At 39.3% G+C, this 12,981-nt stretch overlaps 1 protein-coding gene across 1 annotated transcript; it reads left to right on the top strand.

Annotated features, from left to right (window-relative positions):
- Positions 1-8,783: 8,783 nt before the first annotated feature.
- LOC137287337 (cytochrome P450 2U1-like) lies at positions 8,784-12,117 on the top strand. The gene is made up of 4 exons (XM_067819587.1): positions 8,784-9,114; positions 10,296-10,820; positions 11,362-11,802; positions 11,939-12,117. Exons 1-4 carry the CDS (start codon positions 8,784-8,786, stop codon positions 12,115-12,117), a joined length of 1,476 nt encoding a protein of 491 aa, XP_067675688.1.
- The last annotated feature ends 864 nt before the right edge of the window (positions 12,118-12,981 follow it).

Genomic DNA, 12,981 nt, shown 5'->3' with positions numbered 1-12,981 from the left:
ATCGAACAATGAATGCTCCCAAACAGTTACTCTTGGTCAGGCATGTTGGAAATGCCACATAAAGATTACAAAACCTATGACCCCCATACAGTCATTCATATTATAATTATGGGTTTTTATGATCAGACCCTTGTACCATACCTTGATATTATAATTGTGCCGTCCACGATCAAAGGCAAATATCAAGTTTCAGTATACTGTTCTTAAAGACTTGGTAGCATGGAAAGTCGTTGATTGAAATTGGTTTCGTTCATAATGGGTAAACATGGGTCTCCTTTTGCCAAGGAAACAGTGGAATATGATGCTACAAGTGTTTTTGTTTTATAAAGTTCCTTTGTCTCTGGGAAATTTCACCTTTGCTTGAAATAGTTCTAACTGACCTTGGCCTATAATATAGACCTAAAACTTGTACATGTGCCATTGCAAATTCTCACGTACTAAATTCACCGTTAGCTTCTGTCACCCGAGTGAGTGAGTGAGTGAGTGAGTGAGTGAATTTGGATTTGCGCCGCTCTCAACAATGTTCCACTTATATGGGGTTGGTCTGTAAACAATCGACTCTGGACCCACAGACTATCCAGTGATCAACATCATGAGCATCGATCTACGCAATCAGAATACGATGCCATGTGGTTACCAGGTCAGCTAGTCTGACCACCCGATCCCGTTAGTCGCCTATTATGACAAGCTGAAGATCAGTTCTAACCCGGATATTCACGGCTACTTGGCATTACTGATACCGGTGATGAAGTCATTGACCCATGGTATATATAGTCAGTTATAGAAACAACGTTCACACGTTTCAAGGAGGTACAGCATCTGTACCTTGATCTTGCTTCGAACTCAAGGCACATTGACTTGGTTCATTAATGTCATTGTCCAACATTCGTTGAATCTCCTCCTTCAAAGCTTCACACATGACTGGATTCTTTAAGCAGTGATGCCTAACATGTACATGACCACTTACACCTACGTTAAAGCGTTCACTCATAACGCTGAAAACCCAGGTTCGATTCCCCACATGATTATAATGTGTGAAGCCTATATTTTATATTCACCGTTGTTATATATCTGGAATATTGCTACAAGCGGCATAAAACTAAACTCACTCACTGCACAACCCAGTGCATCTGAAAACAAGTGAGTGATCCCATGAATTTACTCAAACACCCAGATTAACATCTGAATTATCTAAAATTTCAAATTTCTTTGCTTAGTGCATGCCATTATTTACAGTAGCAATAGTGGCAAGAAACTGAGTAGGCACATTGTGTTTTCTTTAATGATACAGTTTTTATCAATTTGACATAACAAAGTCTTGGCCTGTGAATATCACTGACGTGACTTACCGATGTCAAGCTGGAATGCACTATTGACAGGGATACAAAATATCTGTATCAAAATGTCGTATTTATGAAGTAAAGAAGTTGTTATCCATAAAGTAATGGATGACCAGTGATTGAAATTCCATTTCAAGTAAATACAATCTGTCGGAAATGTTTTGATCACTCCAGGATCGATCAGTTACTATTTTTGCATGATTTCCAAATTTTCAAAACGAAAATCTTAAGCTAGGAGTCCATATTCACTCAAAGAAATTATGAAATTTGTAAATGACCACACTAGATCAATATTCAAATATTGTATTCAAATATACAGTTTGAGGCTTACCAGAAAAAAACTTGTCAAATGAGGAGCTATAACAATGAGTAGCTTGCACTATAATTTACACACGGCAAGTACTTTTCTATGATGAAACTTCGCCAACGACTGCCACGCTTATAACTAAGAAAAGACGCTGGCGACACCGAAGTGCATTAAGACATTTAGTGAGCATCACGATGACCATTCATCTGTGTATAAGAGACATTCTTCTACAAGAGATCGGTACAAGCATCGCAAACACGGTACTATCAACACCACTGTATGAGATTTGCTATCAAAGCTCCGCCCACTGATGAATATTAATACTTTCTGTGCACTTAAGACCATTGTGCACTTAAGGGCACCACAAACGTCTTCCTCGTGTTGAACCGCGTCTTTACATGGAGTTTTAGTGACGGACAGAGGAAACATGTTCAGATATAGTGCCGGGTCAGCGTCTTTAAGTCCGGATAGGTTCACATAGTGATTACCAAGCCCTCGCGGTAGTGTTACTGAATACACCTCCCGAAGAAATTGTAGGAAACCAGTCCTTCGCTGGAATCTAAATTCCCAGGAAACCTAATGGGTGCTTGAGTCCGTTTGAGTCAGAAACGGACCGATGAATTGCAAATTTGTTCATTGTACGAAATTGCCACATAAATAAAAATAGTACACATGTTTATCATTTACTAATACCCAGCAGCTTTCTTATATCTGAACATTTTCTGGACTCCACCAAAAAGGTTGTTTAAAAAACTATCATAATTGAAAATGCAGAATTTGTTATCTGTCGCGGCGGGGTGAAACCACAGAAACGGAACAGCCACTTTCTCGTCGTGCACGGGATACACATGCCTGATGCAACATGAAGTTGAATGTTGACGTGAAACAGTTGATGATTAAAGTGTACGATTTTTTTCAGTGCTGAAAGGTGCAAACCATTTTATGCCATTAATAAATTCCGTAAGCGGGCATCAAAAGCTTTACAAGTATCAGCAAGGGTACGGACAAATGTTCTGGAACACATTGTGAGGATGATGCGAAGCAGGTAGGGGTCGTTTCAAAATCACACAAATTAAAACATTTGGACAACTTTCAAAAGAACCTTGTAAAGCAGGCTATCAACTATCTCCATTCTGAAAACAAATACATGTCACTGAAAATTTTTAAAAAGCATTTGAGTCAAGAACACAACCTCAGAGTATCAAAGCACACACTCTGGCGACACTTACACTCTTTCGGGGTATCGTTATAAGAGAAGTTTGGGGAAGAATAGGTCAGTACTCTGTGTACGCTCTGATATCGTTCGCTTGAGAAATATTTTTCTCAGGGTTATGAAGAAGAAGCGTATAGAAGTGTTTAAGCCAGTGTACTTGAACGAGAAGAGGGTCAATGCCTCGCACACTGCCAGCAGTAACTAGGTACATGTATAGGTGGTGATATGGGGTCACGTAGGAAGCTGCCTCTAAGGAAAGGAAAAACACTAATCATTCTCCATGCCGGTTGCTCCAACAAAGGCTTTCTTCCAGGCTGCAACTTTGTATTCAGGGCAAAGTCCATAGGTAACAGAGATGACTAAACTCACTCACTCACGGTCAGACATAATATTGCAGTACGTATCGTTTGAAAAGCGTATTGCTATATATCAGCATACTGGTAGTGCCGCGAGTAGCCAGAGTGAAAAAAAACAAACAGAATGTATTAGCGATTGATAGAAAACTCTATTTCCGCATTAAAGCGGGACAGTTACTTTAGATTACCCAAAAGGTCATGTTGCTCCTACTTTGCTACAGCAATGTCACTAGGTGTTGCCAAAATACAAATTGTATCGTTGGCTGAAAGATCATTTTGAGTATATATGTAGAGGGAAGTTTCACCCGAGATTCATCCTAATTGTAAGAAGTTGGAAGCGTTATTTGCCTCCAACCAACAACCACGAAGTGCACTGAAAACAAAGATTTTATGGGTTCTTCAACGTGTTCTTCTCCCATACAAAACTGACACAGCTGTAACTTAGTATTAAGCAACATACACCGATACATGGTTCAGCTTGAAGAGAGAGAAAAAATGTCACATGGCCGCTGATTGCCGCACTATGTGCATATGAGTATGACATACTTAGCGAATCCACCTGAATGGACAAAATTCGTCCAAGACTTTCATGGGTTCATTCATTCAAGGGTCCCTTCAGTGTATGCCTGCATTTAGTTATTGGTTTTACATAAAAGAAATTGAACTAATCGGTAGATTTTATAAGAATATACATAGTGTAAATAGTAAGTGAATACATTAACTTCGACGAATTAATAAATAACTCTGACTGGCTGCACTTTGATAGGCGTTAAAGCAACGTATTAATAATTGCCCTCTGGAAAAGATACGTTAGTCGTAAGTCCCATGCAATTGATATCATTTTGCACCCTTCATAGTTCTAAAAGTAGCATTTCCGTTAGTTTTAACTGTTATGTTTCACTGTCTAAAAATTGCCAGGAGCCAGAAGGAGGATAGTGTCACTCCAGCAAGGGGCCATTCATGAAAATGAAAAATTCAGAGTATTTTCCAAGAAACATATTAATCTCTCTGATTCCACAAGACCATTTAGAAAGTGGCTAAATGTAACATGTTTTATTTGGGATTATGCTTTCCCAGTAATTTACAGCACAGAAATTGGGCCGCCCAACCCGCTCATCTACCGCGACTTGTGGGATATGATACATTGCATTCACCTGTGCAACTGATTTAGTCAATTACTCAGATGTAATTGAGATAAATGATGCAAATAAGAATCATGTATAGATCACATCAAACTATCAAATCCGAATGGCAACAGGCCAAATTTCTGTCAGTTTCAGCTTTCAACAGATTTGATCACACATCAAGATATGACATAAAACGCTATTTACACTTGTGAACTATCTACAGAATGGCATGTGTGATCATGAGTCATTAATACACATAATACTGATGATTTGCATGTCAAAGTTTATAAAATATTGTGTCATAAAGTAAATACAGTAAATAAAGATTATACAATACAGTGACTTCGGGGCATAATGATCTGTCAAGAGTGTTCACAATAATCATTTTAACATTATATAGGTATAAAGCAACATATATAATAACTTTAAATCTCAGTTAGTATTCTGTAGTTAGTTCTCATCGAGCCCACCTTCCTTTCTTAATCATTAGTGAATGATGAGATAATCGGCTATCCTACACTTTATAACATCAGTTTAAGATAAATAAGAGTGTTTTGTCGTAAGTGATAATTTGATGTTAAGCAATTATATTTTTTTTTCACTAAGAGGGAAGATAGGGACAAGAACTAGGGTCTACCTTCGTGTTGTCTAATCCAATACAAGTCGACCCCTTCATTAATAAACTTAGACTCTCCCAGAGTGTTAACAAGGTATGGAATTCGACAAATTCGCACAGAACCACTCGAGCATGATTCGACCCATCGGCACTAAGACTTCCAAATAATTAATGACCACGTGATTTTACAAGAAAATGATCTATAAATGACAGGCTTAATTATTACACCCTGACTTTGTATTCAACACATATGTTGAAGCACTTTGACACAGTTTAGAGGTTCGATCCACTGCCTGTCAGATGCAGTTTGTTCATGCCATCCAAAAAGTTCATGGAATCGTAGCGGCAAGACACCGATGAACGATTATGGCAAGTCTGTTTAGCTTACAATGTAAAGTGGTCGAAATTTATGATATGAAAGAAGTATGTATCTGCTGTTTACCTTTTTTCATCGTAAACAATCATCTGTTTGCACAAACATCAAACGGTTTCTTACATATTTGTGTGTTCACAAATATGGGCACAAAATAGCGTAGACAGCTTATCAAATACTAGGAATACAATTACAAAATTATTGTGAATGATGTCGGAGCATATGTCAAAAGCAGAAGAGGGGTGTTAGTGAGAGAATTGAATGGGCAGTTTTTCAAACATAATGTGACAAGAAATTGAAAATTGATACTACATTTATTGTGAATATTAAGCCTGCCATCGATGGGCAGTATACTAACTAGAATATCACAGATACAATATAGAAGTAGCTATTTACAGAAAATACTATTAATGAACAATTAAAATGGACTATAGATCGCGAGTAACTAAAGGTAGATCACCACACCAGGGATCATAAGTACTTGCATTCTTTTGATACCTGTTTGGACCGTAGCTGAATTTACACTATCGAAGTCCCTGGCGTTAATTGATGGTTTAACCAAAATTTATATTAACGAATGCGTTGCATTTAGAAATTTGGCATGCATGTAGTTTAAACCGTCAGAGTGACAGTAAAGCCAGAGACATTAGTCATATGGTGTATTTGTATGGCAACCGGTTTAATCTGAAGTTGTTACAGCGGAACATAGCTAAAACTTCCCGTTGATATGGTAATTGGTCACAGGACAAGTAGCGTTCAACATTAAGTAAAGATTTAAATTGTGAATGGTATTTACGGTTAGATGCAGAGTCAAGTGCGGAGCGCCAATATTGAAGGAAGCAGTCATAATATCGCTACTTGAAGATAGTTATACATGTTTAAATGCAGCCAATTTCTTGTGATATCCATACAAACCCACAGCCTTAGTTAGAGAAACAGGATTTGTCTTACGTGTAAAACCCAGGTAGATTTATTGATAACATCCAGAGATTTGAGCATTTGGTTTTCCTCATAAGGGAGTCTATTCCGTTATAGCTGCAACAGCCTGCATCAGTACATTATTGATCAACAGGTATAGTGGTATTAAAAGTCTACCAGTCTCTCAGGTATTATTGGTATACCTGCTGACTTTGAGAAACGTCTGACAAAACTTAAATTGTACAGTTTTGATATGTCTGCAATGAGTGATTCCCCGAATCTCTGATCCATAACACAGAATAGGGGTAATCATGGAATCAAATATCTTAAAACATGTCCTTGTGATGAATACATCCAAAATGTTTTTGGTAATTGTAGGTGGAGAATATAGCTTTGCTTGTTTGAGCTGCTAAACATGCTTGTGCTTTAGGCCATGACAGTTTAATTGTGAACACAATCCTAAGATATCACTTACTTCATTTTGCCAATCCATGAAGAATTACGAGGACAAAGAAGACTGAGGATAACTGGATTATGCGGTTGAGTGCACACCGACTGAGAAGACGACTCTAGTTTATATTTGATCAGTATATTTCCATAGAGGTACTTGAAATACTCATCAACAAACATATGTGACAGATTTTAACGTTTTTCACAATGATTAACATAAGTAAATACATGACATTTTTAATAAATACACTGCATATCTGATGCGTATAAATGATGCATGATACATAAAACACAAATTTTTTTCACAGAGATTGATATACAGATTTTAACCCAAATGCAACATTTGGGATGCTGAATTAGAAAGTCGTCTCACTGACGGTGTTCCTTGTCCAACCTGGTGACGGGTGTCATCCAGTGGTCGTTCCAAATCCTGGCATTTCCTTTTTTGGAAGGACGCTGGTAAGCAGCATACTGCAGCTCCATGTTTTCAGTGTTGATCTGTGTTCTTGACACAGATGAGCTTTGAAGATTGTGTTCATCTTTCACCATTGTGCAGTGGATTTGCAGTCTTTTGCAGTGTTTAGCCATGATATCCACTCTCGTTTCCACTTGTTGACGTTTGTACATGAATCCGCCAACAACTAAGTAACGACTGACGCGAGCTGTATGATGAATCTCTGATCTAGCTGTGCTTTTGCCGTTTCGAAATCAAATGTGAATTCATTAGCCATTTCATAGATATTTATGTCAAAGATATTAGCGGTGTTCAGTATCAAGACCCTGCTAATTATTGTTATTATAATTTTTTCAGTCAGTTGTAAATAACATGCAACATGTTCCCCTTGTGCAACCCTACTCAGCCTAACCGTCACAGGAGACCACTGGTCGACGTCCGTAGACTAGTGGAAAATCGAAAGGTCGGCGTCCTGACTCAACACCGTAGTTACACAAGCGGCCCCATGAGCGACCTATAAAAGGGGTCGTCCCGTACCATTATCAACATATAGGTCATCCAGTGGACACAGCGGACAAAGTCAACACAGGCTATCAGTTATGAAAGGCACAAAGTGTCTTTGTCTTGGGAGCACATGATACTCACCCTAAACGTAAGCGTAAATGGGGTGAATGTGTCGCAGAAATACAATATAAAACCACTTACCTAAGACACTAAACTGATCCTATTCTGAATTATTTATAAGATTTGTCAATGTGTAGTCGAAACAATAACTCACCCATGCTGAAAGTGTCAATAAGTTCCAGACTTCTGGAAATCATTGTTGAGCCAACTTTACAAAATACATGAAGGCAAGTGAAGTGTTCACCTGAGGTCAATGTTCCTGTAAATGTTAATAACAACACAAGAGCGTTACACTCTCAGGAAATACAAGCAAATGTTTACTTCCATTCCCATTGCCATTACTCCCTGTTTCTTCATGTCATTTTCCATTGAGCTATTGTCTGTGACGTCATGTCTCCTTTGCAATGACAACAATGAGTGCATCTCTGTATACAAAATGGGGCTATCAGTGAATATCGCACCAAAGCAATAGCATCTGTATTGCTCTATATAACGTGTTCTGTAACTCAGTTTGTTTTATCACATGTGAAAATAGGGTTCAAATTGAAAAACGCGTGTCTGTAATATGGTACTAGTTAGTGAGTTTTACACAGATGTAAGCAGTAATCAAGTTATACTAGCCTGAAAGAAATACCCAAAGATATTCGTTGATTGACGCTTATCTTCAGATGCTCGAGTCAATGTAACATTTACAAACTGTTGAGAACCGAACTGACATTCTCTGCCAGTGAATGAGCTCCTTGGTTGTTCCCCAATTTATGCATACATACATCTACAAATACAATACACGTGTATTCAATAGAAGTGTGATTTACTTATCCAAACCCTCGTTTAATGTATTCGTCAGGGTATGACAGATATCTAGAAATGTGTGCTCCACATGACAGCTGTTTATCTGATATCTGTTTAGCTAACATAGACAAACCGTTGCTAATATTTATCAGTGTGTACTGTCAATGTAGTGTCTCGGATCAGATTCAGAGAGGAAACTATCAGCGTATGACGATGTGGGATTTTGGAGTTACAACAGTTTCCGTATTTCTGGTTGTGATACTGGCAGTGTTGTGGCTGTCAACGCGCCGAGCACCCGGACTTCCTCCTGGCCCCCCTCTCCTTCCATTCGTGGGGAACGCCCTGTCCATGGGTACTGATCCCAGGGTCTTGTTTAAGAACCTCCGACAGAAGTATGGCGACATTTTCAGCCTGTACGTCTTCCACAAGCCTCTCATCGTCCTCAATGGCTACAGCGTCCTTAAAGAAGCCATAGTCAAGAACGCCGACGTCTTCTCCGACAGACCGCACTCTTTTTTAAGTGATTTTATATTAAAGGGAAAAGGTACGTTGGAAGGTGTTTAATGGCAGGCACGACACTGGTATTGAAAACTTTAACTGTGCCAATATACAGCCTCTGTTGATTATAATACCACATGCATGTGAACATTACTTTTTCCTTGAATGGAAAAGCATCACTGTGAGAATATGTCACTCTCGAAATAGTGTTTCCATTTGGAGGTCATGTTTACACCCATTGTTAACTTTATGCATTTTCATATTTTCAAAGCAGTTGCGTAAATAACATCAACACTTTGCGGCATAATAATACTGCTGACCGGTGTCATACCTTGATAACACTACATTGCTGGCCCATGTCTTACCTTGGCAACACCATACAGTTGACCCATACCACACCTTAGCAGCACTGTACAGCTAGCGGTACAACACAGCACTCACACCACGCACTATTTTGACACTGGTAAGTGTCCATTCCACTTAAAATAGTAAGTGGAAATCAGTCAGCAAAAGAACCTGGCGTAAAAGAGGAATATGACAATTCTAACAACAGTAACAAACATGGGCTAATTATTCAAACCACCAGGAATGACACTAATGGTAAAACATAATAAGGTATAAAATCAACAGGAATACGATGCAGTAGCCGTTTTGACTTAAGTTATCGTTTTTACTCAAATTTGAGAAAACATAGGACACTGATTTCCCAAAATACACTACAATCAATATTAAACTGAAACATAGCAGACACTTTAGGCTTGGTGAATAGATTACTCTTTTTTCTTTAAAATGCTGTTTAGTTAAAAACTCAGATGGTTTGAATTTAAAGTAATAATAAATATGTTTGTTTCAAGAAATCAGGACCAGGATGTGTGATAGTCACACAACTGCTGGTCTTCACGAAACGTCAAATGTCGTCTGATCAAGACAAGATTTAGACCCGCTTTGTATACAAAAGACGCTTCCAAACCTTTCACCTTGGGGAACACTGCACTTGAATATGCCAGAATATGCCAGAATATGCCAAGAACATTCCACACGAGTCTTGTCTTCCAGAGTTAGTATAGTTACAAGTCACCAGTCTTAACAGGTACAACGTGATACAAATGCAACAGTACAACGTGATACAAATGCAACAGTGTTCTACATATTTCTACAAACACTGACACATAACGCCATATCCTACTATTATACTACTACTATTCTACTTGTGTATTTGTTAAACAGGAATAGTCGGAACTTCTGGGGACTTGTGGCATGAACAGAGGCGTTTTGCTCTCAACACTCTGCGAGAGTTTGGGGCGGGAAGAACCATCATGGAGGACAAAATACACGAGGAAATTGCACACTTTGTCTTGGCCCTGGACGAACAGAAAGGCCAAGGTTTCGACATTCAACGTCTTGTGCAGAATGCCGTATCAAATATCATGTGTTCCATTGTCTTCGGCAAACGTTTTGAATATACTGACAGTGTCTTCATCAAATTTCTGAAAGCAATGGATGACACTTTTCAAAGCAGCACAACATCGGGATTATTAAATGTTTTCCCCCTTGTGCGATTTCTGCCTGGAGATCCGTTCCGCTTCAGGAATACGATGGCTAATGTAGATATTGTGAATAATCTGCTAATTCATCCTTTCATTAAGAATCACTTGAACGACCACGATGATGAAAATCGGGATGACTTCATCCATGTGTACTTGAAGGAGATGCGACATCGCCAACAGAAACAAGAAACAACGACATTAGACTGTAAGTGCGATCTAGTATAACGGTATTTGCTGCAGGTGCATAACGTTTTCCGAAAACAAACATAATATAATGCAGCGCCTAGTACTCATCTGACTAGATGCTCACTCATCGTTGTTATCAGAATTTGATTATTACTAGCCCGGATAACCCAAGCTGCCTCTTAGGCGCTGCAATGCTATAGTCATATGACATGTGTCGGTGTGGGGCTGGCCTGAAGATTAGAAAATCTCAGAAGTCAAGCTTAAAAACAAGCTTGGCCACCCAAGGACTGTCCGAGCTCGACGTTGCTTAAATGCAACTAACTGTGACCTGAGTTCAACGCACAGGACTGCACACTTGCCTCTTAAAAGCTAAGAATGTTATTGTTTTGTAATAGTTATTTGGTCACGTTCTTTGTGACATAAATAATGTGATTCGTGAAGCACTGGGTCAATATTGTAGTGTCATAGCATTGTAAATATTATTTAAGCCACATATATAAGTGCTCATTTAGATATAGATAGTGATCTATTAACACTAAATATTGCATTTGTATTGGCAGTGGAGAATCTGACTCAGACTGTTTCTGATCTGTTCGCTGCGGGCTCAGAGACAACGTCCACCACAATACGGTGGGCACTAGTCTTCTTCCTGAACTACCCGGATGTACAAGAGAAGTGCTTCCAGGAGATTCTGGAAAATGTCGGACAGAGCAGACGACCATCCATGAAGGACAAGACGAACCTTCCTTACGTGGGGGCCACCGTTTTGGAAGTCTTAAGATTCGCTGATATTGCTCCTACTGCTGTCCCTCACGCAGTTGCACAAGATGTACAGTTCAGAGGATACACCTTCCCGAAAGGCGTCACAGTCATGTTGAACCTTGATTCAGTCCTCCAAGACAAGGATGTATGGGGAGACCCACAAAACTTTCGGCCGAATCGTTTCCTTGATGGCGAAGGCAAGATTCAGAAGAGGGAGGAATTTATTCCATTTTCTTTGGGTGAGTTACATGAGAAACATGACGTTTAACGCCCATCACACGTACGGACGTACGAACGCACGCACGCACGTATGCACACACATACACACACATACACACGATAATGGAACTTGGTCTTTGGTTTTCATATTTCAAGGTCGAAGGATTTGCCTGGGGGAATCAATGGCCCGGATGGAGCTCTTCCTCTTCCTCACTACCATGATTCAAAAATTCAGATTCGTCCCAGTGAACGGAAAAAGGCCTTCGATGGATGGAATAATGGGCTTCACACATTCGCCAAATGAATTCAAGGTAAAAGCTATCCCCCGAAACTAATACCGCATGGATCATCACCATGCCAACAGCATTCATTGGTTGTTGGTTTGTTGTTTAACGCCGCACTCAGCAATATTTCAGCTATATGGCGACGGCCTGTAAATAATGAAGTCTGGACCAGGCAACCCAGTGATCAACATCACCATCGTCCGACGTAACGGGAATTTAATGACCAGTCAGACAAGCATGTGCTACTGATGACTAATTCTAACCGAATCTTCACAAGTAATGTCAACAAGAACACAAGGTATAGACACTGTGGGTGATCTGAAAGGAAATTGAAGACTTTTGACAGCATCACCATGCATTAGCATGGCAGAAGGCTCTTCGCCAAGTTATATTTTTATAATAAAACAATACCAGACCAGAATTGGTTTTTGAGTGGTGTAGCAATGTCTTGATTTGCGTTTAGGAGAAAAATCTAATGACCGAATTCCGCTTCTTTCCACACTATGTGCATAAGATCACCATCATGGAATAAGTATTGTTTTCCAAAACACAAACGATTATCTATTCTGTAACTATTAGCCGCTGTTCCTATAGATATTTCACACTTTTACTTCGAATGGACACGGAGCTTATGATTAAATATAGATGTTATCCAGCAACCGTTATGTTATGTATTTGCTTACAAAACGGGACGAAACTCGCCTTCAGCTGTCACGATGGTTGATCTGCGTCCTGCCCGGAGCGCGTAGTACGATAATTGTTCAATACAGCCTTCTTGAAAACTTAGTTTCTTCACTCAGAAAACTAATACAAGATTTCAATAACAGATCCCTACTATAGGATCCGCCCTTCTGTTATTGTTCAATTGTAGAGTGGAATAACACAGTCACCTACATATATACTGCCATGCTCGCT

Source organism: Haliotis asinina, chromosome 6 (assembly GCF_037392515.1).
Source record: "Haliotis asinina isolate JCU_RB_2024 chromosome 6, JCU_Hal_asi_v2, whole genome shotgun sequence".
NCBI lineage: Eukaryota > Metazoa > Mollusca > Gastropoda > Lepetellida > Haliotidae > Haliotis > Haliotis asinina.
Note: the sequence above shows the minus strand (reverse complement) of the source record. Positions and strands in the feature narration are given on the sequence as shown.